At 43.2% G+C, this 27,160-nt stretch overlaps 2 protein-coding genes across 5 annotated transcripts in view; one reads left to right on the forward strand and one right to left on the reverse strand.

The window, feature by feature from the left end:
* Nucleotides 1–465: 465 nt before the first annotated feature.
* Nucleotides 466–26,835, reverse strand: mlana (melan-A). Of its 4 annotated transcripts, none has more exons than XM_055632634.1 (6): nucleotides 26,669–26,766; nucleotides 12,851–12,905; nucleotides 6,995–7,081; nucleotides 4,303–4,399; nucleotides 2,787–2,903; nucleotides 469–998 (listed from the first exon to the last, which is right to left on the reverse strand). In XM_055632634.1, exons 3-6 carry the CDS (start codon nucleotides 7,066–7,068, stop codon nucleotides 930–932), a joined length of 357 nt encoding a protein of 118 aa, XP_055488609.1. In that variant the 5' UTR covers nucleotides 7,069–7,081; nucleotides 12,851–12,905; nucleotides 26,669–26,766; the 3' UTR covers nucleotides 469–929. The 4 variants fall into 4 exon arrangements, with proteins under 4 accessions (XP_055488611.1, XP_055488609.1, XP_055488608.1 ...); XM_055632632.1 differs by having other exon boundaries at nucleotides 470–998; nucleotides 26,700–26,835; XM_055632636.1 differs by lacking the exon at nucleotides 12,851–12,905 and having other exon boundaries at nucleotides 466–998; nucleotides 26,700–26,835.
* The window catches only part of LOC129695560 (endoplasmic reticulum metallopeptidase 1), a 44,535-nt gene continuing 44,088 nt past the window's right edge, over nucleotides 26,714–27,160 (forward strand). Inside the window, 1 exon segment of the mRNA XM_055632631.1 lies at nucleotides 26,714–27,160. Coding sequence (XP_055488606.1) covers nucleotides 26,714–27,160 — 447 coding nt within the window.

Below are 27,160 nucleotides of genomic sequence, written 5' to 3' on the forward strand. Positions count from 1 at the left end.
TGAGGGAAAAGGAGAAAAATAATACTTTACATGTCTCTGATGACACTTCTAGTTGAGTATTGTGTGGAGCTGGATGTGATATGCCATTCTGTCCTTGCATAACTCATGATCAACATTGAGTAAGTCCTCCTGATTGCTTCACCTGATCTTTTACTTGTTTAATAACATAAGTGAACTAATACTTCCGAACAAAAATACTTGCAGCCCCATTCTAATTGATTTCTCGTGACTTTTTAAAATCCAGAATCCTACTTAATCCTCTCAGCAGGTAAAATATCAGTACTCTACTTTTTTTTTAATTATTGCAGCAGGAAAGGCAGCTTAAGAATTATATATGTATATATTGATCTGTTGAGATTTTTGTCAGAGGAAGCCAAATTTACTTAAAACTTGATTGAAAACATATTAAAAATGTACTTTTTGCTGCCACCTTCTTTCTTATGACTTGGAGCAAAAGCAAACAGGGTTTTCATTTCAGATGACTGCTCAGTCTGACGTTTGTGCAGAAAGTAAATGCAACTCCAAGATATCACTGTGTTATGGGATGAAAGTTATTACATGCGCCATGATTTGATGAGGGTTTCCACATTTGCAACAAAGTGAAATTTTATGGTGCTATCTGTGCATCAGGTAGCCATTTATAATATTGGATAACAAGCATTTATTTCACACGTCCTGTGCAGTTTGAGTCATTTACCAACATTTAAATATTCTCCTTAGTGTTTGCTGCTGGAGTATTCAGAAGAGCCTCCACTCTTTTTTATATAATCTTGAGAATTTACACATAGACAGATTAACTTTGTTTATTGCAGCACATGCAAACAGGACATTAATGTGCAAGTTATTAATGCACACCATACAAAGGTTACATTTCTATGAATGGAAATAGATGATTCGTCAGCAGTGATGAACTATTGTGCACTGTCAATTCAAGGATAATATGCCGGTGGCATTTGCTCTGGAGCAGTTTTCTCATACGCAGGAGGAGCATTTGCAATCTGTTGAGTGGGAAAACAAAGATTCATTATTTGTAAGGAAGCGCGTGATAATCAAAAGGGCAGGAGCCAATGAACTGTTTAATACAGTGAAGAGTACAGCATCACTTTAATGTTACAGTGCTTAATTTAGAATGACGCAGAAACAAGTTAAACATTGTTAATTATTTTTAAAAAAAGTACGTGGTCTACACACTATTAGTCTGTAGGCTTTAATTCTGCATCAATATGAAAGGAACAATGTTGTGAGTTGGGTATTGTGATTTTGAAGCATGATATAAAATCCAGATTTTATTGAGGATGGTTTACAGTGGACAATGTATCAAATAAATCCAATGATACATCAGATTTCAAGTGTGCATCTGCTGAGCCTTTAGACTTTAGAGATACAGCGTGGGAACAGGCCCACCGATCCCCGCCACCCAGTGATCACCCATACACTAGCACTATCCTACAGTAGGAGTCAAGTTACAGAAGCCTACAACCCTGTACTTATTTGAAGCGTGGGAGGAAACCGGAGCACACTGAGAAAGCCCACGCAGTCACAGGGAGAACGTACAAACTCCATACAGACAGCACCCGTAGACAGGATCGAACCCGGGTCTCTGGTGCCGTTAAGGGGCTGTCCCACTTGGGCGACCTAATCTGCGAGTTTAGAAGAATGTCTTCAACCTTCAAACTCGCAGCATGGTCGACACGTGGTCCGAGGAGGTCCTATGAAGTCGCTGGAACTCTCCTTCATGCTCGAGGGAAGTTCCCGATTACTCGTGGCCTCAGCTAGGTCGCGGAAAATGTTTCAGCTTGTTGAAAAATATTCCGCCAGTAAAATTTGGTCGGCATGGTTCTTTTTGACTCGTAGTGCAGTGGAGTGGGTCGCTATTTAGTTACAGGCAGTCGAGGGCAGCCGTAGGCAATCTCCTTCGCTGACCGGGCATTTTGATTGACTCATTGGAGTTTTCAGGACCAAGGGAAACCTAGCGGTAGGTAAAATGCCCGCTAAACTTTATTATATTTCTTAAAAGTGTTTCCACTCCTCCCCCCCTCTCCCCTCCCCCCTTCTCTCCTCCGCTCTCTCTAAAGGACTCACCGTACACTGTGCAGCCATTTTACCTTCCTCTTCATCGCGGGTATGAATTTCAGACAGCGCTCCCCCGCTTTCCCTGGCCCCCGCCTTTGCGATGTGTGTGTGTGTGTGTGCGAGCGTGTGTGCGGACGGTCGATCCAGCTCGTGGTTTCAACGCGGATGGTCGATCCAGCTCGAGGCTTTCCAGGCGAGTGCCCTCGAGCTTGAAGGTCGAAGACACTCTTCTTAACTCACGGATTAGGTCGCCCAAGTGGAACAGCGATTCTACCACTGTGCCACCCATTGACTTTATTGAGGTTTTTAACTGTTTGGTCTCTGCAATTAATGCCAAAAGGCACTCTCCTGACAAAGAGTTGTGGATATAAGTCATAGTAAGGTGCAGCTCGTGGTATACCTCTGGTCTTACCAACCACCATTTACTCTTTTCTGGTTCCAAATTTGACTTATGCAGTCAATGCGACTGGACTAGTTTTATAACAATCCTGCATACCTCTTTATATTTTCAACCTCCAAGTCCACTTTATTACTGACATCGCTTTTGATTTTTATTGTGAAAGTGTTTTACTGATTGTTATATTCTGCCTTAATATCCAGGATATAATTTAATCTTCAAGTTTGTACATCACGCTTACCAAGAAACACATTTATAAGTTCTGCAAATATAAGTTTGTCCATTGCATAAATTTATGGAAGAGGCAAGTTCTTACCAGATTTGAATGAGTGTAATCTTTCATCGTATCTTTGGTCTCCAAAGGTGTTCCTTCTTCACTGTGATGGAGTGATGGCATGAAGGAACTAACTGCACTATTAGGTGCTTGTCGACTCTGAGATGATAAATATATTAATAAGTACACCACAGAACATGACTGCTGTTTCCAGAAATGGATAATACAATTATTAATGCAAGTAAGAAAAAAATGAAATATATGGTTTGCAAATTTATAAACAAAATGTTGATATAACTGACCATTCTGACTTCAGATGAAAAATCAGCTGTTTCTTTCTACACCAATAGAAATAAATAACTCACCTGCTGTGTATTTTTAGTATTTCCTGTTTTTATTTCAGACTTCCAACATCTATAGCATTTTGCTTTTGGACTGTTTTAAAAAAAATAATGTATTTTCATATCAAACTCGTTTTTTTTTGCGGCAAATGTTTTAGGCTAATCTTCAGTGTCTATGAAATACAATAGCTAATACAAATACATACTGAAAAAAGTATGTAATGACTGAAGTAAACTAACAGCCGTTGCTGGATTCTTAGGACTGAAGTACCTATAAATTCAACTCGGCTCTTAGAAAATATTAAATTTTTCATTTCTACAGATGCTGCCTGATCTGCAGGGTATTTCCAACATACACACAGTATATGTCAGGTTAGGTAACTGGTTTAATTTTAGTTTCAGTTTTAGAGCTACAGCGCGGAAACAGGTCCTTCGGCCCATCAAGCCTGTGCTGACCTGCAATTCCTGCATATTAACACTATCCTACACACATTTATAAAAAGCCAATTAACCTGCAAACCTGTACGACTTTGGAGTGTGAGGGAAACCGAAGATCTCGGGAAGATCCCGTACAGATAGTCGGAATTAAACCCGGGTCTCTGGTGCTGTAACGCTGTAAGGCTGCAACTCTACCGCTGTGCCACTGTGCCGCCCTATGACTCCATAGTTCCATTGCTTTGTTTTCTATCCTGTATCGTCATTCATCTTCTGCTTACACCTCTGTCAGGCAGATCAGCTTCATATCTTCTCCAACCTTTCCCAGTCAGCACTAACACCATCTGTGTCATAGGTCATCCCTGTCTCCACTTGACACAAAATGCTGGAGTAACTCAGCGGAACAGGCAGCATCTTTGGAGCGAAGGAATGGGTGACGTTTCGGGCCGAGGTCCTTCAGACGGGCGAGGAGAGTTCCACTTGAGCATAGATATTCCCATTGTTCTCTTCACCCTCCCGTCTTCTCTGTCACGTAAAAAATCTATGAGAAATACTAGATATACCTAGAGATACTAACTATGTTTATCTCTCCACTAATGGTGTCTGACTTGCTGAGCACTTCCAGCATTTCCTGCTATTATTTCAGATTTTCAGCATCTGCAGTTAATTGCTTTCAACTTTTAACAAGTTTTCTTGACGGAATATACTATTACTTTATTGTTTTTCAATAAATTGGTCATCAACCTTGAAACTGCAAAATCAGGTCCACAAAAAAAATCTACCTGGAGTATCAAGTATCCATTACGTTTCTTGTAGTACCAGCAACCGATTATCAGTAGGATTAAAATGATTATTACCAGAATAGCAATGCCAACGGCCCTGAAAAGAAGAAAAGGGGATGTCAATTTATACCATTATTAAAGTTTCATCTACCCTCTATCTGATTTTTTTAATGCAATTTTTAATTTATTTCAATAATTACTAGCAAATTATTGCACATAAATTTTGATTAGATCTAACCCTATTCTGGCACCTTGACTGTTTTGGGATTAGAAAATGTAGTTTTTATTGTGAAAGTGTTTTACTGATTGTTATATTCTGCCTTAATATCCAGGATTGAGCCTGAACTACCATTTCATTGTAGGCTTTTATCTCAGCTGTTTTGTCTTAATTCTATCTACTTACTTTAGTTTTGTAATAATTAATAGCGTTCCCTTTCATTAATCTCAGTCTTATTTAGGAAAGTTGGCCCTCATTTTAACCATATAACCATATAACCATATAACAATTACAGCACGGAAACAGGCCATCTCGACCCTTCTAGTCCGTGCCGAACACATAATCTCCCCTAGTCCCATATACCTGCACTCAGACCATAACTTCCCATCCATATAACTATCCAATTTATTTTTAAATGATAATAACGAACCTGCCTCCACCACCTTCACTGGAAGTTCATTCCACACAGGTACCACTCTCTGAGTAAAGAAGTTCCCCCTCATGTTACCCCTAAACTTCAGTCCCTTAATTCTCAAGTCATGTCCCCTTGTTTGAATCTTCCCTACTCTCAGTGGGAAAAGCTTTTCCACGTCAACTCTGTCTATCCCTCTCATCATTTTAAAAACCTCTATCAAGTCCCCCCTTAACCTTCTGCGCTCCAAAGAATAAAGGCCTAACTTGTTCAACCTTTCTCTGTAACTTAGTTGCTGAAACCCAGGCAACATTCTAGTAAATCTCCTCTGTACTCTCTCTATTTTGTTGACATCCTTCCTATAATTAGGCGACCAAAATTGTACACCATACTCCAGAATTGGCCTCACCAATGCCTTGTACATTTTTCTCCTACATTTTTGTTGGGTTGATAACCTGTTCCAGATTTTGATTAACTGTTGTGTGAAAAAAGTGTTTTGTTATGTTTCTCTAATATTTAATTTAAAGATTATTTCTCCTTGCTCTGGTTTCTTCGGACAGAAGATGTCGTTTATCCTTTATTAATCGTAAATATTTAATCAAAATCTCCCTTTGATTTTTGTTTCCTTTGAAAGCATAGTATTATTTATAATGTAACCTCTTTAGTCCTGTTAAAGATTTGGTAAATCTTGGTTGCATACTGCCCAGGGTCAGTTTATGAACAATCGCCAAAGACTTTTAATGACAGAAAATTATTTCAACTTGACATGACTTTACCAAAACAAATTGAACTCATAGACCTCTAGCAGGTTAGAACATACATTTATGCATTAAATAATAAGCATATTGAGAAAACTATTGTAAAAATATAGTGTTTATTACATTAAAAGACCTGGTTTCCATAGTCTGAAGAAGGGTCTCGGCCCAAAACGTCACCTTTTCCTTCGCTCCATAGATGTTGCCTCATCCGCTGAGTTTCTCCAGCATTTTTGACTACCTCTGGTTTCCATATATCATTTTACAAGGAAAATTCCTCGCGGTACTTTGTTTAAAAGGTAGTCTCATTTTGTACACAAGCTGCAACATTTCCATCGTCTTTTGGAATAATACTGGCCTGTCTTTGATGTTGCACTAAAGCTTTTTTTAAATTGTTGGACCAAAATAAACGATCTCCAGAAAGCTATGCTAAAAGTGGGTCTTCCTGACATATGATTTAAGTCTGCTGCTTTATACGAGATTCTAGAAATCGAGATGGTGGGCAATGTGAGTGCAGCTCTAGGTACCAAAGTTACATTTGTTCCACAGTAGCAAAAAGGCTTGTTTCCTGATTTGTTCTTCAGTCTCAATGTATAAAGTTCTCATCTTCCATGTTTGTAATTTCATGGAAAATGTGCCAGAATGTAATATTTATATCACAGAATCAGATCATGTAGCTGAACAGATATATGTTGGTACTCCACAGTTTCCTTCTCTTGCTTTGTTTTATCTTGTTCCATCAACACTTGCTATTTCAGTCATCCTTGTGCACTTTACTGACATCCTTAAATATAACCATTTTAATAAGGAGACACTGTCAATACATGTTTTACCTAGTAGTAAATGATTAGGTCATAACAAGCTATAATTCAATAAAAACATGTAATAACACATTCCTTAGGCAAAGTTACTCATTTTGCATGGTTAGCTATACAAAGATAATTTATGACAATAACATTTTGGTTCCAGTAATGGCCCCTTCCATAAATCCAGCAATGTTATTTTTATTCTTTAGAACAATTGAAGAAACCATATGTATGGGGAATCGCCAATGCTTCAGATAAAGTTACTGTAAACTTACTTTTTTTATGGCAGAGATCTTTCAAATGTCAACTCATTTTGTAATTTACAGATAATTGTCAGAATCAGATCTTGGCTGAGACAGTAGATTAATAAAATAAAAAATAAAAAACAGTTTAATGGTGTTTCAGTGAATAATATTAAATGCATTAAGTTAGTTCACAAATAGAGAAGGAGAAAAAGTGATCCAAATACTTGCATTTTCAATCAAAGAATATTCAAACTTACTCTTCTAATTTTAGGTGAAGTCCATCTCCCCTCAAACCAAAACCTCCTCCCAGAGTGTAATCAGTTTTTGGCATTTCTGCAGTCTGTCTAAGAAGCAAAAAAATGTACAACCATGAAAGTATTCCTGGAATATATTCAACGGAATACATTTTGTCTGTCCTAAGATAAGCGATCATTAGTAATGGCAATAAAAACATCAATATCACTCAGTGAAAATTCTTAATCATGTTATAAAACATGAACAGTCTCAATCACATAATTAAATGCTGAACAAATCTTGTATATTTAATGATTATTTGATTGAATTAAAACTAATTAAAAACAAATTATTTTGATTGCACTAATGAGTAATTTACCCTTGTTAGAAGCTTGTGTTCACGTCCGTTAAGGTCTATATTCCAGGACTTAGTGATGGTATTTGCAATACTGCTTCTTGTTTTCCACCCCTAAACCTCTGTATGGAATTCTCATGACTATCATGAGATCAAGGCCTGACCAGCAAGAGGTTTTTTTTAGCTCTTATTGACATGAATAAGCAGCAAACCAGCATGAAAAAAATGAAAACTGTCTGCATTTTCAAGCTAATCTGCCTACTTCATGGCCACAAGAACGAAATTCAGTTCTAAAACCAAACAGCACCTCCCTGTGGCACTTTCTAGCATATTACTTCTTCCAGTGCCTGCTCTGTAAGAGGCACACGTTCCATTCAATTTGAAAGCTTTATGCAAACATTTGTTTTCACTATTCCTGACCATAGGCTTTACTTTCTCTTTCCTTGTCTCCACCACATTCCAGCTCCCATGGACAGTTTAGAATCCAGAATTCACCCAGAAAATTACACACACAAATCAAAGCGCAAAACAAGACTTTTGTGACACTAATCCCAAGTATAATACTTAGCACAAGATCAAAAATGTCACAGCTCCCATGGGATGGATCAATTATCTAGATGATGAAAATGAATTAAAGGGATTGTGCTGTCAGGAATGAGAGTCAACGCTGGTATATGTTTAGAAACAAAGAATTGTAATCCGCAATAACATACCTGAACTCCCGGTGGCTCAGCACTTCAACTCCCCCTCCCATTACCAATCCGACCTCTCTGTCCTGGGTCTCCTCCATTGCCAGAGTGAGCAACACCGGAAATTGGAGGAACAGCACCTCATATTCCGCCTGGGTTGCTTGCGTCCGGATGGCATGAACGTTGAATTCTCCCAGTTTTGCTATCCCTTGCTGTCTCCTCCCCTTCCTTAACCCTCGAGCTGTCTCCTCCCATTCCCTCGGGCTCCTCCTCCTCCCTCTTTTCCTTCCTTCTCCCCCCCCCCCACCCCCCACCAGTCTGAAGAAGGGTTTCGGCCCGAAACGTTGCCTATTTCCTTCGCTCCATAGATGCTGCTGCACCCGCTGAGTTTCTCCAGCATTTTTGTGTACCTCCCTTCTTCCAGCATCTGCAGTTCCTTCTTGAACATCTCTTGGTATCCACGCTCTTTGGGCCTAAGTCTGTCTATTTTGTGTTGTGGCTGTCCATGCACCGATCTTCCCATGTTAAAAGATGTCCCGCACAGGCTTCCACCTGGAGGGACAGACCGTCTGTACATCTTTGTGAGAGATCTGTGGAGATCATGAGGAGGACAGTGATCGTCTGGCATCTCCCAATCATGAACTGACACACGGCTGGTGGCTGTCAGATTCAGTCGCTGGGCTCTTCCACTCTGCTCACTCCAATAGAGGAGGGAGCTGGAAAACACAGCCCTAAACAGCCAGCTTTGCAACATCACTTAATGGATGACTGTTCCCAGTGGGATCTCCCTCCATGTGGACAGAAGAAAACAAAATATGATTTTGGAGCCTGGTATGTACGGACACTTCTTGACATTAAAACCAGTAATCAGCCCGAAAGAAGAACAACTATTGCAGAGGGGATTGCAGAGGTTCAAATTGATATTGCAGCATTCATTAAGACCAGACTGCAGAAGAAGGCAGCTGAGGGAGGAAATGGGGGGGGAGGGGGGTTACACCTTCTGGAAAAGACAAACTGATGGTGCATGGCACTGGCTTTGCTATTTGTAGCAAACTGGTTTGCCTGCTTCCTGAACTCCCTGTGAGCATCAAGATGGTCACTGTGGTGAGCGACTGCGCCCCACTGCGCCCCACTTGCAGGAGGAAGTCAACGAGGTTATCAATGTCAAAAGGACACAAAGTGCTGTGGTAACTCGGCAAAGCAGGCAGTTTCTTTGGAGAACATGAATAGGCGACGTTTCTGCTTGAGATCCTTTTTCAGACCAGACTTCTTCAGGGGTCTGAGGGGGGTCCTGACACAAAACATCACCTATCCATGTTCTCCAGAGATGCTGCCTGACCTGTTGAGTTACTTCTGCACTTTTGTGTATTAACCATCATCTGTAGTTCCTTGTTTCTACATCTGGGTTTGCTTTTACAGCCTGGACCAAATTCTTTCAGACATCCCAAGCAAGAATTACATCAACTGCCGGGCCAAAGTACCCAAGCCTAATGTGCAGTACTGAGTATGGGAACATAAGAACAAATGGTGGATTAATATAGCCCAAGAGACCCAGCATTTTACTGACACCAGGGTCTTTGGTGACACCAAGGTCTTTTTCAATGCAGTCATTGGGCCCATCTTGCATAGACACATACCTCAAAGATGGACAAACTCTTCTGAAGGAGGATGAGGCAGCCCTTACTGATGGAGAGAAGACTTTGACGAGCTGCTTAACCACAAGAGAGCTGTTGACATGCTTTTCGATCACATTGAGCAGAGGTCGATGAAGAAGCATATGAGAAATCATCTAAACTTGCAATATACTGAAGATGAGGAACAACAAGATTGCGGGTCCTGACGGGGTCCTAACCGAGATTCTGAAGGAAGGTGGAGCCGATATCCTGCACTTCATCCATCCCTTAAAAAAAAATCTGGCAGAATGAAATTATAACTAAAGACTTCCGAGCTGCCCTGATTGTCGCCATCTTTAAAAAGCAGGACAGTGAAATCTAAAGGGGCATCACCCTACCGTCCAGTACCAGAAAGATAATCATCTGTGTTCTTTTCAACAGACCCCTTCCTTTGTCAGAAGAAATCCTTCACAAATCCTAATGAAGCATCCGCCTAGCCAGAGGCACAGAAGACACGGTTTCCACAATAAAAATACAAAGAGCAAGAACAGCCATTGTATGTGGCCGTCCTGGACTTCCCAAAAGTCTTCGACAATGGAGTTGATGTAATTCTGCCTGGGATGTCAAAAACTGAAAAGCCAGAGAAATACATAAACGTGCTGAGAGTATTTCAAGATCACATGTCTGCTCTGCAACCATTCTCCCAAACAGTGGCAACAAATCAAGACCATTTAAAATGGAAACTGATGTCAAGCAAGGGTGCATTATAGCTCCAACCCTGTTTGCCCTCTTCATTGCAGCCATCTTACGAGTCACCAGACGAAACCTGCCACCAGGCATCCAGATTATCACCAGGACAGACAACAGCTCTTCAACCTAAACAGAATCAAAAGTAAGGGCTCCACCACTTCCATCATGGAGCTGTAATATGTGGATGATAAAGCCAGTTGTCTTTACTTGGAGGATTATCTGTGATACATCCTTATTTGCAAACACAGACAAGGTTTGGCTTGGCTCTAAAGATAAAAGGACCAAGATCCTCCACCAACCACCATTTGACAACTTGCCATCACCTTCAACAATACATATCAACAATTGTCGTCTAGCAAATGTGAATCACTTTCCATATCTTAGTACCCACCTCCCCTCCAATACAGACCTTGATAACGTTACATCACACACATCCATACATACATACATACATACATACATACATACATATGTGCATACATACATAAACATACTCAAAAAAATGGCACATCAGCCACACCAACATGGAGACCTTAGCATAAGATGGAGCAACATGGAGAATCACTGTTCACAAACAAGCTGCACTTCATGCACTCTGACAGGCTGTAAATTATAAGGGCTAGCAAGGAAATGACTCACCAGCAAGAAGGCCCAACCACACCCCACCACCAATAAGACTCATCCATGCCCACTATAATAAAGTCTGCGTCTCCAGTATCAGCCTCTTCAGCCATCTCAAGACCCACCCTCCAGGAAGGCAATCTTACTTGACTTTGTGTGATCATTGAGCATGATGATTCCATTTGCACACAGTGTTAGTTTGTGTAACGTCCTCAAATCTAAGCAAGAGATTGTGCTTGCAAGTCAATTCTTTAAGCCTTTTTTAAAAACTTACATGCGGTGATGATTTATTGCCCAGTCTCTGATGAGACTGCTAAGTATGGTTAATAAGCGCCTGGAAGATTGGAAGAAATACTTGACTACTTTGGCACTAGGCATACCAATTCACCCTGGCGTGAGAGCTGTGATCCATCCAATATTGAATGCAATAATGTCGTAAGTGTTGGACTCACATGAGTCTGGTCCTTCCCAATTAGGTCTAGTGTCAGCCACAACATTTTAATTCTATCAGATAATTGTTTAATCTAAAAAATTATTCAGCAAAAATTGTAGTTGAAGTATAATGTGGATAAATGTGAGGTTATCCATTTTGGTGGCAAAAACAGGAAAGCAGACTATTACCTAAATGGTGGCCGATTAGGAAAAGGGGAGATGCAGCGAGACCTGGGTGTCATGGTACACCAGCCATTGAAAGTAGGCATGCAGGTGCAGCAGGCAGTGAAGAAAGCGAATGGTATGTTAGCTTTCATAGCAAAAGGATTTGAGTATAGGAGCAGGGAGGTTCTACTGCAGTTGTACAGGGTCTTGGTGAAACCACACCTGGAGTATTGCGTACAGTTTTGGTCTCTAAATCTGAGGAAGGACATTATTGCCATAGAGGGAGTGCAGAGAAGGTTCACCAGACTGATTCCTGGGATGTCAGGACTGTCTTATGAAGAAAGACTGGATAGACTTGGTTTATACTCTCTAGAATTTTGGAGATTGAGAGGGGATCTTATAGAAATTTACAAAATTCTTAAAGGGTTGGACAGGCTAGATGCAGGATGATTGTTCCCGATGTTGGGGAAGTCCAGGACAAGGGGTCACAGTTTAAGGATAAGGGGGAAATCCTTTAAAATCGAGATGAGAAAAACTTTTTGCACACAGAGAGTGGTGAATCTCTGGAACTCTCTGCCACAGAGGGTAGTTGAGGCCAGTTCATTGGCTATATTTAAGAGGGAGTTAGATGTGGCCCTTGTGGCTAAGGGGATCAGAGGGTATGGAGAGAAGGCAGGTACGGGATACTGAGTTGAGTTGGATGAAATATTGAATGGCGGTGCAGGCTCAAAAGGGCCGAATGGCCTACTCCTGCACCTAATTTCTATGTTTCTGTGTTTCTATATAATACAGAAGGTATTGTGTGAATTGACTGAAGGAGTAGAGTAATAAATGCATTGTCTACACCAAGCTTTAAGACATTTTCTTGATACCTGGTGAGGAAATGTTTGTGCAATTAGCAAAATAAATTATTTTAAAAGATAAACTAATTCATCTTTTCCATCTTTTTCTCATTTTTCCCTCATTGCCCTCCAAACATTTACAATGTACAACTTGGGCAAGCAGTAATATTTAGGCAAAATGGATGTATTTCTTTTTATGATATTGGAATTGCACTCAGAATAAATGGTTAAAGCTGCACAGGAGAATCAGTTTCTCCTTTCATTTTTTTTCAACCACTGACAAGATATTCACATATCATTACATCTTTGGATTTTAATTTACAAACAATTCTTTGTATAAGATGATGCAGCACATTTTCACTCTCACCCCATGGGGTCCGAATATGGAATGTATTATTTGTCGTTCACTTACTAATTTCTTTGGATTTTAATCCTCTGATCCATGTGAGGCTATTGCAGCACAGGAGCTGTGGATGTAATAGGCATCTTTAAACAAAAGTCTTCTGTTAAGTAAAAAGAGCATTATGACTCTGAAAGTATGTCAGCTGACTCAATTAGTTTCTAACTCAACAAAATAAAAGCTCACTCTGACAGCCTCGTGATAAATTCCAACAGTTATGGGAATAGCAAAGAATAAAAGAATCTGGAAACATTGCAACAGTAAAAGAGCATGGTACGGAAACCTTCTGCCACAGATCATGCACAATTGACCTTTTAAAGCGAGTCATTTCAGGTTAGGAAAAATGCCCCAAACCAGTCCTGTTGTAAAATAGAGACATAAAAAGTTGCTAAAAGTTGTAATATCAAGGTCATAACAGTCTCATTGGGACTCTGCAATTCTGGAATTAGTTCTGGCTTCAGATGATGTTCTTAAGGAGTCCTGTAGGTTTATTACTGTCCCATGTGCAAAGATACAGTGAAAATGTTTGTTTTGCATGCTCTGCAAACAGATCAGATACACCTTACACAAATATAATCAGATCAAACTCAAGTATAATAGTTAGAGCAAAGTGGAAGACATAGAATGCAGAATATAGATCAGCATTGAGGCGAGGTGGAATATTGCAACCTTCACGTGGTCTGCCCTGTTTCGACGAATGCAATTAACCCGGCGTGCACAATCAAATAAGATCAAATAGAACAAGTTGTCCTACAACTTTAGGCTGTGCATGCCATACGCAAGAAGAAGAAGCATTGTAGCACGTTGTTCAATTTCAAATTCAGATTGATATAAACCAGGGTTCTTTGTTCACATGAAGCTCACAGAGTGAATAGTACACCTATTGATGATAAATATAATAAATACAATGATGAGTGCAAATCAGCAGAATTATGCATGAATTGTAGTGCAATCCAAAGTAGCGCAAGAAATACTAAAATATAATAAGTTAAGAATGGAAGTATATGGCAGCAGCTCTGGAAGGGGATATGAAAGAAGTGATTGTTTCAAGAATCTGACAACAGTGGGGAAAATTGTGTGTGTTTTTAACTTTCATGTTCCTTTTTATGATTGTGTTTATAGTTTGTTTGGTTGTTTGTTTGTTTGTCTTTTTGCACAAAGTCCGCGAGCATTGCCACTTTTCATTTCACTGCACATCTCGTATGTGTATGTGACGAATAAACTTGACTTGAAATCTGAAGATGTGAAGATGAACTGAATGGAAGGAAGTATCAAGCCTATGATGGAATGGGCTATGTTCACCACTCTCTGCAAGTTCAGAAATTCAAGAGCAGAGCAGTTGCCACTGATTGCTAATAGATTACTTTCAGTTAGTGGAACTGAATGGAGGTTCAGAAGAATCCTCGTGGACATGTTGAGTCTTCTCAGATGCCTAGGAAATTAAATATGCTGATACTTTTTTTTGTATCATCACATGTGAACGGACCAGGTTTGCTGTCAACTATTTCTACACCAGCTCCATTGATGAGGACATGGTTGCATTCAGCCACAACCTCCCAACCCAGAACAATTTTTAATGTTTTTGTGTATTATAGAATAATAAATAATAAACGTCTCATATTTCACATGGGCAGCTAGTACTACTCCCTACACACTAGGGGCAATTTATAGAGGCCAATTAACCTACAGACCTGCATGTCTTTGGTATGTGGGAGGAAACCAGAGCACCCAGAAGAAACCCACGTGGTCTCAGGGAGAATGTGCAAACTCTACACAGGCAGCACCCGAGCTCAGGATCTACCATCTTAATTTCAGCAGCAGCTCTACCATCTTAATTTCTTGCATTATGCTATCTAATGAATGAACTGAGAAGTAATATAAGGAAATGTCCAAAGCTACATGACCCTTGGTTAATAGTCATCTGCATTGAAAAATTGCCTAATCATTCGTCTCATTGTTGGTTGTGGTACACGGTTGTATGCAGATTAACTGCTCTATTTGTCTATGTGAACAATGACAATATTTTTAAGTTAATTTAATAGGAAAAATGTACAAATGTTTATTTTGCTCCATTATGCTGTTATATTCATTGATTCAATTAGTTTCTCTTTACAACATTTTATGGATTATTAATTTTGTGAAAATGATTATTTCTAACTGAAGGAGACCACATTTTGGAATGTGGTGGAGTGGTAGATATACCTAAGCACGTTGACACTGAGGTGGAAACAAGTTGACATAATGATGGCACATATGTCCCAAGGTCACACCAGAGCACAGTGCCAGGCAGTGCAGTGGATAGGCATAGAGTTGAAGATTAGGGAAAGGATTTTTTGGCAGAAATATTATTTGCTTTTCTAATAGTTACAAGAAAATTCTGCTCAATTAGTATTGGATGTTGGACATACAGACTGTATAGAAATAATGGAGCATGCAAAGAGAGTTATTTGCTGTTATTAGCATGCACATGGAAACCAAAGTCAAATGATGTAGCCAAGAGGAATTACTTGGATGGGAAATAGGAGCCAGGGACAGATTTTAGTTTAGTTTAATTTGGAGATACAACATGGAAACAAGTCCGTTGGACAACTGAGCCCACGGCAATCATCAGTCACCGTAGGGAATGGATGAGACAGTGGAATAACATAAAACTTGTGTACACAGGTTTACTAATGGTTGGAGTGGTCAGCCAAAGGGTCTGTTTGTGTGCGGTAACTCTAAACTAAGCTAAACTGAACTAATGTCATTTCTTGGAAAAATATGGTGCAATGTATCATTGCATATCCTTTTATTCAATTCTTCACTTTAAGATGAAGACTTTATGTTATCACATTCCAAGTGAACTTTGAGTTTAATGCACTTTGCTACTTTCTCTGCACTTTGCGCTTCCAGCCAGGAATCCGCCAAACTCCCAAATCCCAATAGAGGGTAACGGGGTACTGACAGATGGAGGTTCACTCGCAACATTCTGGTAAGATTGGTCCTTCCAATTGTCTAATTAGTTCACCAACCCAAAAATCCAAACCAATTGCAGATTATGATCTCTGCTCATAGGCTCTCTTTTGTTAATTAGAGGTAAATAGAGCTATTGACATTTGGCAATACTAAAGGAAGAATATATTCTACCTTAACATCTTTATTCATCAAAGACATCTATATCAAACAACACTTGCAGCAAAGAACAAGACAGGTCTTGACCTGAAACGTCACCCATTCCTTCTCTCCAGAGATGCTGCCTGTCCCACTGAGTTATTCCAGCATTCTGTGTCTATCTTCCGTTGAAACCAGCATCTGCAGTTCCTTCCTACATAATCAAGTATCAAATTGTGTTTGATAATCCCAATGCCTCCATTTCCACCAAAATGATCAGCTGATTTTTCTTAAGAACTAGTCTTTTTCAGTAAAAAGATCATACCAGGCAGCTGGATTTTACTCCTTCGTTTCAATTCACTTTCTTAGGCTGTACATCTTTCTTTGAATTTACAAGAAGGATTTACCCTTAACTTCAAATGTCATTTTATTGCTTAATGTGTCTTAACAAGATTACACCCTGTCACATTCATATAGCTCAAGTGTTTTGCCTTCAGGGTCATATCTTGCTAATCTTTGGGTCCCTCTAAAGTTTATAAAGCCTTTACTACAATTAAGCATCATACTTGAAGTTGTTATTGCTCTCCAACCTGGATGATGGTGCTTACTACAATTGAATACAAATATTAAGATAATTCTAAAGGAGGAATATTTTACTTTGACACCTTTATTAAAGGCATTGATTGCATTTGTAGCCATGTACTCTGGATATTTTGGAACCTCTATTAACTGGAATTTGTGATTAGGATATTACTGCACGTTGCTATTTGCCACAATTGATTTGCTGCCAAAGTTTACATTTTTATTTACTCATTTGCAAACAATGCAGCTTGCACAAAATGTGATTATCTTTGTGCTTTGGCTTGGTTCCCCATTTCTGTCACTCATTGCCTTCATGTGGTGCAGTGGAGGTGAGGGTTGAATTACACCCTTTTGGTGAAATTACCACAGTCAGGAGAGAGACCTGCTCAAGATCTGTGGAGCTTTGGTCTGATTGCTTGATACACTGCTGGGAAGCAATCAAGGGCATACTTCAAGAGGTTCTTGTAAGAATTTTGAGAAAGCAAGAGTGACATGCCAACTCCAGGAAAAAAAACTACTTTGGCAGTTGATGGAGAATGAGTGCCGAGAGATAAAGAGCCAACACATTTTTTCCTTGAAGTTCTCCAACATAATCTTCTAAATCTGTGTCCCATTTTTGAGCACAATAAGAAATGGGAGGCATGGTGGCACAGTGCCGGAGACCCGGGTTCGATCCTGACTATGGGTGCTGTCTGTAAGGAGTTTGTACGTACTCCGGGTGATCGCATGGATTTTCTCCGAAATCTTTGGTTTACTCCCACATTCCAAAGACGTACAGGTTTGTAGGTTAATTGGCTTGGTATGAATGTAAAATCATCCCTAGTGTGTATAGGATGGTGTTAATGTGTGGGGATCGCTGATCGTTGCAGACTCGGTGGGCCGAAGGGCCTGTTTCCATGCCGTATCTGTAAACTAAACGAAACAAAAATGCTCACACTTCTTCCAAAAGATAGCCAGAGGGAGTTCTGTGATCAGAAAGCTTAAAGAAGAGAATGGATAAGTCAAATTAATGCAGGCGAACGTATAAAGGATTCTTATCATCGATTATTTTTTTTTACTGAAAGGAGCTGTTTTCACTCCACTTTTTAGCTGATTTTCTTTCTGATGCATTGGTAATTTATGCAGAACTATTGCCTCGTCTTGCCAGAATTGAAGGATGTCACTGTTCTGGGCCAGAGTACGGACATGAGGCGAAATAAAGACGTAAGAAACTGCAGATGCTAGAATCTTGGGCCAAAAACAAAATGCTGGAAAAACTCTGGGTCAGGCAGCATCTGTGGAAAGAATGGACAGTCAGCATTTCAGGTTTGTCGAGATAACGTACAGACCCAAAATGTCATCTGTTCATTCCCTCTACAGATGCTATCTGACCCGTTGAGTTCCTCCAACACTTTTTTTTGCTACAGACATGACCATATAATCTCAATTTTTTCATCGCCTTTATTTGCAAAGTATGGAAGCTGAAAGCTAATTGACTGGGAGACTAGATCACACCTACTCTCATGGAAACGTGAAGTGGGGTCTTGAGGGAGTTAAAACATTGACGACATTTTGTAAAGCACTTGTGTATAATCAGTGTAATTTGAAATCTCCGGTAATCCTGCATCTGATTGTTCGCTCTTTAATCTGACATATAAAATTGAGTCTGGACTATGGGTAGAGTGTGTTAGTGGAGCCATGATTGGGGTTAGGAACACAGAGAGGGGGGTAGATCAGGAACATTGGCAATTTAAGGAGGAGCTGAGGTCTGGAGGATTGTGCTTTTCAGATGGTTTTACTGTAATCTCTATAATTACAAAACTCTGATCTTAGATGTGTGTGTTTGTGTATAATCACATCTTCTCGAAAAATCGACCGCTAATGGTAAAATCTTCACATATTCCTGCAGAGATTTATCCCGTGAACTCCGAAATTGAGCCTCATCTGAAAAATTCATGCATTATTTCTCGAGTTATTAATCAAAATGTTCAAAAATCTGAAATTACTTAGAAAATAAAACCGGCTGATGACGTCACAATGGATCTGCTTCACATGGCCTGCGCTGAGTTCCACGCGCTGCGAGTGACGTCACCCCCCCCCCCCCCCCCCCCCCCCCCCTACCACTCCCCCACGTACTCGGCCCTGGAGCCAGCAGCCTGGAGTATTGTGTTTGGGAACCAGCCATCCCCTGACGACCCCCCCCCCCCCCCCCCCCCCCCCCCACCAGGCTCCTCTGATTGAAGCCGCCGCTGAACACCACCAGTACTTTTGGTGACGCCCGCCCCGCTGCCCCCTGCCCCTCCCCCGACTGCCTGCTCCCCCCCATTGAAGCCGCTCCCCCAACACCAAGTCCTTTGGTCCCCTCCCCGCTGCCCCCTCTCCGCTCCAACCATCCTCCCCACTCCCCACCCTCTCCTCCTCCTCCACCCCCCCTCGCTCCTCCTCTCTCCCCCTTCCTCCTCCCCCATTCCCCTCTCCCCCTCCTCCTCCCCCCTGCTCTCCCCCCTCTCCCCCTCTCCCCTCTCCCCTCTCCCCCCCCTCCTCCTCCTCCTCCCCCCCCTCCTCCCCCCCCTCCCCCTCCTCCTCCTCCCCCCCTCCTCCTCCTCCTCCCCTCCCCCATCCCTCCTTCTCCTCTGTCCCCCCTCCTCCTCTCCCCCCCCTCCTCCTTCCTCCCCTCCACTCTCCTCCCCCTCCTCCTCTCCCCCCTCCTCCTCTCCCCCTCCTCCTCCTCCTCCCCCCTCCTCCTCTCCCCCCTCTTCCTCTCTCCGTCTCCTTTTCTCCCACCCTCCTCCTCACCCCCTTCTCCCCCTCCTCCTCCTCCTCCTCCTCTCCCCCCCTCCCCCCTCTCCTCTCCCCCCTCCTCCCCCCTCCTCCTCCTCCTCCCTCCTCCCCTCCTCCTCTCTCCCCTCCTTCTCCTCCCCCCCTCCTCCTCTCCCCCCTCCTCTCCCCCTCCTCTCCTACCTCTCCCCCCCTCCTCTCCCCTCCCCCCTCCCCCCCCCCTCTATCTCCCCCCTCTCTCTGCTCCCCTTTAAGGATTTGCATCAACCCTAAAGATTTAAATACTGCCATCAAACGACCACACCACCCGATGCGGACGGTGGAAGAGGTCGCAGCCGAACTGGGTAAAGCCACAATCTTTTCTGTCCTAGGCGCAAATAACTCATTTTGGAAAATGCCACCAGACCATGCATCTTCCATGTTAACCACATTCGCAACACCCTTCGGATGCTACCGATTCTTACGAATGCTGTTTGGCATCAATTCAGCCAGTGAAGTTTTCCAACGTACGATGGAACAACTCTTTACTGGCTACCCATTCAACATAATTGTGGATGACAAGAACATGACTCATACCTGAAGCAGGTCCTGTATCGTGCCAGAGAAGTAAATCTCAAACTCAACCTCCATAAGTGCAGGTTTCGGGTCGACGAAGTAACTTACACGGGCCACATGTCCACCAACAACGGACTCAGGCCAGACCCGTCTAAAACCATTGCCATCAACAAAATGCCAGCACCTATGGACGTGACAGCTCAACAATGAATGTTAAACTACCTGGGAAAATTCATCCCAAACTTCAGGGAGAGACAACTGACCCACAAGGATACACATTGGTCCTGGCACCAACACCAGCAGAGGGCATTTGAAACCCTCAAACAACTAATGTCTTGCGCTCCAACCCTCACATACTTCGATGGCTAGTTACCCGTCACCCTCACCTGTGATGCCTCCCAGTTTGGACTGGGCGCTGCTTGCCTACAAGACAATGGGAAAGGTCCCAGACCAGTTGCCTATGCCTCCCGCACGATGACCAACACTGAACAGTGCTCTGCTCAAATTGAGAGAGGAGCTACTCACAGTAACTTTTGCCTGCAAGAAATTCAAAGACTTTGGCAACCCGATCATGGTTGAAACCGATCATCAGCCCCTGCTCAGTATCCTCAGTAAACCGATCCACACGGCACCAGCGCGTTTGGATTGGATTGGATTGGATTCAATTTATTGTCATTGTCTCAATTAAGAGACACCGAAATGTTATTTTCCGTACAGTCATACAAATAAATTTTAAAAAGCACAAAACACAGAATTCCACGACACAACATCCCCACAGCGGCACCAAAGTTCCCCACTGTGAGGAAGGAACCAAAGTGCATGTCAGCCTCCTCGCTGATCTTCCCAGATGTTCACCCGTGGTCGGGGCCTCCTGAGCACCCCGTAGTCGCCGCTAAGGGTGGCCTGATGTTCAGGCCCTCTCGCCGCGAATGATGGAACCCCGACGTCGAACGGGAGAACATTCTCTGCGGCCCGGACCTCCAAATCGTCCACCTCCCACTGGAGTCCGCGGCTCCCGCAGTCCACAGGCCGAGCTGGGCGGAGATTCACGCTGGTGACCCCCGACAAAGGGTCGCAGGACTCCGCGATGTTGGTCAGCGCCGCCCGCGTTGGGAGCTCCGCGATGTCGATGCAGCAGGCTCAACACTCCGGAGCTCCAAGTGGCGATCCCAGGTGAGGCATCGCCCGCCCCGTGATGTATCCAGCGCTGCACCGCCGTTGCTGGAGCTCTGGTCGGTCCCGGCAGGAAAGGCCGTGCCAATCCCGTAGGTAGGCCGTGGGGTGGGAGGGGGGAAGGGGCGAGGACACGACTTGAATAATAGTCGCATCCTCTCCAGGAACGACTGAAGGACGGTTTCCCCCGTACAGTACCCTCTTCCCCCCACATAAAAAAACCCCCAAAAAACCATACTTCAAAAATAACAAAGATACCGGACTGAAGGCGGAGGCAGCCAGTAACAGCGCCACCGGATGTCCAAGTGAGTTTACATAATGCGTTTACAAAGCATTATGATGGAACTACAGAGATATGACATCAGACTAACCTACAAACACGGTAAGGACATGCACTTAGCTGACATCCTCTCACGGGCACCTCGCACAACCTGCGGAAAACACCTGTCTGATGGTAAGCACAAGGGGTACATGGTTATGATGGTCTCCTGCCTCCCACCTGCTGGTTTAGACATCCTAGTGTCACAAACAGCTGCAGACGAAATGTTACAATAGCTGGCCACTGTCATCCGCCGCGGCTGGCCAGACAAACAGCACCACCTGCCGTAGGCTGTCCGCCCATTCTACCCTGTCCACGACGAACTGGTCATTCAAGACGGCATTATAATGAAAGGACATAATGCAGTTATCCCAACGTCTCTTCACAGCAACCACTTTGATATTGTCCATGGGGGCCATCCTGCTGCAGAAATAACCCTCCAACATGCAAAAGGATACTTTTCTGGCCTGACATGGCTGACTACATTCTCAAGAAAGTTGCTGCCTGCCCGATTTGCAACAGCCTGACCCCGCACCAACAGAAACAACCACTTCTCCCGCACCCCACACCAGACTTACCCTGGTCCACAGTAGCAGCCGACATCTTTGAGTGGGACGGCAAACAATACCTGGTTCTAGTCGATTCCTACTCAGGATGGTTCGAAATCGCCCTGCTCTGTGGCCTGACCTCAGCCATGGTCATTCAAAAACTCACTCGCCACATCTCTGTCCACGGAGCACCCCTCAAGCTACTCTCAGACAACGGAACTCAATTCTCCAGTCAGCTCTTCAGAGATTTCGCGAAACGCTGGGACTTTCACCACACCACCAGCAGCCCCGAGTATCCACAGTCCAATGGCCTGGCCGAATGCGCGGTAACAAGTGCAAAAGAACTAATGGAACTCTCACACAGGGCTGGCTCTGATGTCTATCTCAACTTTCTCAACCTACATAACATCGTCCGCGCACCTCTCCTGGGATCTTCGGCCGAACGACTCGTGTCACGGCAAACCTGCTCCACTCTGCCTATGGCCAAGCAACTACTAGAACCACAAGTTTGTGCATCGTCTGTTATCCAATCCCAGCTCCAACGCCGTCGCAACATACAACAAAAATCCTACGATAAAACCAGTTCTCCGCTATAACCGCTCAACAAGGGACAGGTTGTCCGCTTACTGTCACTCCGAGGTTACGACCGCCTTGGAGTCATTCTGGGGTCAACATCAGAGCCACGCTCGTACCTGGTCAGTATTGACAACGGCATCTATCGGCGAACCCACCAACACCTCCTCCCGGTTAATGAATCGGCACCTCCATGTCCTTACCCGGACCAGCCTGCTGGTCTTCCCTCACGCTTCGTGAATGCCACTCCAGCGATTCCTCTGCCGGTGCCAGCACCATCCCTGCCTTCCCCAGTGCCCCCATCGCCACCGGTGTCTTCTTCTCCACGTTCACCCGATCAGGGACTTGCTCCCTCAGAGAAGGATAAGGTGCATGAGGGCTACTACCATACATGTGCAGGTCGAGTCTGCAAGCCAAACCTGCTCATTGGAAAATTAATCCGGCTACACTTGAACTGTGCATGACCCATCTTGTTTTATGTGCTCACATATGCACAAGATGTACATGTAAAATAATAAATGCTCACACCTTATACTGGTGTTTTACAATATGTTCCACTAACCTCTCTATATATGCTTTGCTTCTTTAAGAGGAAGGATGTAGATTAACCCGTATTAATCCATGCCATTTATAATCTCTACACATATGTGCAGGCCACCCATTACATGGTATTACGGTACTACACAGCTTTACACTAGCAAGGTCAGCCTGCTCTCTCTCACAAGCCACGCCGAGCTTGATGAGAATGGCTGGCAGTTTAAATGTTCCTGTTTGCTTATGGAATAAAGACTGATCTTTCACTATGTGTGTTGTTGTGGATCAATCACAAACATTAACGATTTTGACGGGGGTATTAAATGTGACATCTCCAAGTTTGCGGATGACACAAAGCTGGGTGGCAGTGTGAACTGCGATGAGGATTCTATGAGGCTGCAGGGTGACTTTGATAGGTTGAGTGAGTGGGCTGATGCAGTATAATGTGGATATGAGGTAAAGTGGTAATGAGGTTATCCACTTTGGTGGCAACACCTGGAAGGCAGATTATTATCTGAATGGTGTCAGATTTGGTAAAAGGGAGGTGCAACAAGACCTCGGTGTACTTGTACATCAGTCACTGAAAGTAAGCATGTATGTACAGAAGGCAGTGAAGAAAGCTAATGGCGTGTTGGCATTATTGCGAGAGAATTTGAGTTTCGGAGCAAGGTGGTCCTACTGCAGTTGTACAGATCCCTGGTGAGACCGCACCTGTAGTATTGTGAGCAATTTTGGTCTCCTAATTAGAGGAAGGATATTATTGCTTTTGAGGGAGTGCAGCGTAGGTTCACCAGGTAAATTCCCAGGGATGGCGGGACTGACATATGCTGTAAGAATGGATTCGGCTGGGTTTGTATTCACTGGAATTTATAAGGATGAGAGGAGATCTTATAGAAACATATAAAATTCTTAAAGGATTAGACGGGATAGATGCAGGAAAAATGTTCCTGATGTTGAGGGAGTCCTGAACCTGGGGTCACAGTTTAAGAATAAGGGGTAGGCTATTTAGGACTGAGATGAGGAAAAACTACTTCACCCAGAGAATTGTGAATCTGGAATTCTTTGCCACAGAAGGCAGTGGAGGCCAATTCATTGGATGTTTTCAAGAGAGAGTTAGACTTAGCTCTTAGGGCTAAAGGAATCGAGGGATATGGGGAAAAAGCAGGAACAGAGTACTGATTTTAGATGATCAGCCATGATCATATTGAATGGCAGTGCTGGCTCGAAGGGCCGAATGGCCTACTCCTGCATCTATTTTTTAATGTTTCTATGTAATTTACAAGCTGAAACTCATCCAATTCTATTTGGCGCTGCGTTCAAACTCACAGATTCACAAAAAATACATATCAAAGTGAAATAGAAGCATGTTTAGGAACTAATTGCATCCAATTGAAGGCAGCACAGTGGCATTGCTGGTCGAGCTACTGTCTCGCAACACCAGATATACAGGTTCGATCTTAACCCCAGCTCCTGTCTGGGTGGAGTCTGTACGTTCTCTCTGTGACCACATGGGTTTTCTCTGGGTTCTCCAGTTTCCTCGTTGGTTTGTAGGCGAATTGGCCTCAGTAAATTTCTCCCACCGTGTAGGGAGTAGGTACGAAGGTGGATTAGCACAGAACAAGTGTGAACAAGTGATCTGTGATCGGCATGGACACTGAGGGATGAAAGGCTTGTTTCTATGCTGCAGCTTTCAATCAACCGATCAATCATCTGAAATCCATTAGCCCGGAGTCCTGAGAGTACCAGATTATCAGAGTTTCAGTAACTAGGGGTCTGACTGTTGTACTCCCTCACTCACTGTCATACCCAATCATTCTGGATGAATACGTTGTTTAATATGAAATAGTTCCAAAATGCCAACACTGTTTTGCAGAAAAATGTCATGGCCACTCTTCAAAGATTGGTGGTGAAATAAATTACTTGTTAATCTGTTTTTTAAGGGTAGCTTCAGCAATGGCCCTAGGACAGTTAGTCATAGACTCATAGAGTGATACAGTGTGGAAACAGGCCCTTCGGCCCAACTTGCCCACACCAGCTAGACTAGTTCCACCTGCCTGCACTTGGTCCATAACCCTCCAAACCTGTCCTATCCATGTACCTGTCTAACTGTTTCTTAAACATTGGGATAGTTCCAGCCTCAACTACTGTCATCTGCTTAGGTCTGCTTAGGCTTCCTTGTTGTCAAATTTTAAACGATGACAGTAGGTCCATGGAGGGGTAGTCTGCTGTGGAACTATGTGTGCCAGACCAGCCTCTTGAAGCTGGAAGGTGAATGTCAGAGCCTCTGGATAGTAGGCGCTAGTTTAGTTTAGTTTAGGCTATTGTCACGTCTCCCATGGTACAGTGAAAATATTGCTTGTTGAGTGCTATAGGGTGATTTCACAAAAGGTCACTGGATCATAGATCCTCACCCACGTGGACGCAGAATTTAACTGGAATCGTTCTCATAAATCTCCCCTGGACTCTCTACCGCCATCACATCCTTCCTAAAATATCGTGCCTGAAATTATGCAGAATACTCAAAATGAGGCCTGACCAGCACCTTCTAGAGCCTCATAATTACATCCTTGTTTTTGTATTCTCGCCCTTTCGAGATAAATGCTAGCATTGCGTTCGCCTTCTTTCGTACCGATTTGACTTGCAAATTAACTTTTTAGGAATCCTGCACCTTCCCTCCCAAACTGTCCAAGTCCTTCCCTCCCTTCCTCCCTCCCAAACTGTCCAAGTCCCTCCCTCCCAAACTGTACAAGTCCTTCTGCCCCTCACGTATCTTCGTATAATCTACAAACCTGGCCAAAGATCCTATAGCTCTGCTATAGGATCTTTGAACCTGGCCACAAAGCCTTTAATCCTCTCATCCAAATCATTTATAAACAACGTGAAAAGCAGTGACCCCAGCATCGACCCCTCCGGAACTCCGCTAGTCACTGGTAGATATTTTAATTATTTGAGTGGCTTCAGGGACAGATCAGAGAACAATTATCTGCCACTTTCAAGTTGTAATCGGAAACTATTTCAAAAACAAGTCTGCTGGTTGGTGGAACAAAAGGCAATTCCTTGAATACAAAAAAAAACATTGAATTGCCCGCCCATTCAAAACACAAACCCGGAAGTGAGGCTCGAATCTGTGACTTGAACATGGTTTCAAATTTCTTTTGAGACTGTTTTGAAACTCATGTTTATGATTACTATGGTCCTTCATATAAAACACATTTGTCCATTTGAAGTATGCCTATAATTTTGAATTATGCATTGCACATTTCATTGGCCAGAATATCCAAGATGTGTGGACTCAATTGTATTATATTATGGGGCACATGAAAGGGAATTGTCTTTCGTTCCATTAACAGCTTTCAAGGGATTCTATGTGGAAGCCTTCCCTACAAAATAATTGCATCGACACAGAACTTGAATGTAATATTTTGGTTAAAAAATTGTCGGCAAGAACAAAATAAAAGGGAAAATGCAAGTTGTAAACAAATTTGATATTCCAAGAAGCAGGCGCAGTAACTTTCTTGAAGGGCGATTACCTAATTTTGCTTTTTCAATCTCGTCCAATTTATTGTCATATGCACATGGTGAGCTACAGGTGCATTGGAAAATCGTGTTTGAAGCAGAACCACTTTCACATAGACTGAGAGCAACACGCAAAGACAAATTGCACGTAAAATTTCGAAAAGAGTGCAAAAACGTATTTACCCAAAAGGAATAAACAAATCAGTGTACATACAAAAATGAAATTTGATGTTACGTTGTTATCTGCACAGAAGTGGGCGGGGGTTTATTAAGAGGCCCACGTCTCGGCCAGGAATTGGGCTGTTGCTCTCCTCTTGGTGTAACTGGGGCCGCCCGCCCGCCCGTCGTTTGCATAGATCCGCTATCGGATCTTTGGTCATTAGGGCTCGTGTTCCGATGGCGGCGGTCGTTAGGGAGGGTGCGGGTGCGGGGCTCGAGCCGGCTGCGGGCCCGGGCCCGGGGCGCGAGGTGCGGATCCGCGGGGGTCGCGGCCGAGGCTCCGATCCTCCCTCTGACAAGTGGGAGAGCGGATCGAGGAAGCAGCCGAGGAGAGGCCTGCATGGCGTGCAGGCGCCGGCATCGGTATCAGAGGCGGCAGCCTGGCCGCTAGTGGCCGTCTACATGCTGCTGCTCTGGGCTGCAGTCCAGCTGTCACTGCAGCAGCTGGTGTCCGGG

Source organism: Leucoraja erinacea, chromosome 3, assembly GCF_028641065.1.
Source record: "Leucoraja erinacea ecotype New England chromosome 3, Leri_hhj_1, whole genome shotgun sequence".
NCBI lineage: Eukaryota > Metazoa > Chordata > Chondrichthyes > Rajiformes > Rajidae > Leucoraja > Leucoraja erinaceus.

Coding starts and splice junctions, on each gene's coding strand:
- mlana (XM_055632636.1), bottom strand. CDS start 7,068: ATGCCAAAAACTGATTACACTCTGGGAGGAGGTTTTGGTTTGAGGGGA. Junction 4,400..6,994: donor CTTCACCTAAAATTAGAAGA/GTAAGTTTGAAT, acceptor TCTTCTTTTCAG/GGCCGTTGGCATTGCTATTC. Junction 2,904..4,302: donor ATGGATACTTGATACTCCAG/GTAGATTTTTTT, acceptor TTATCATCTCAG/AGTCGACAAGCACCTAATAG.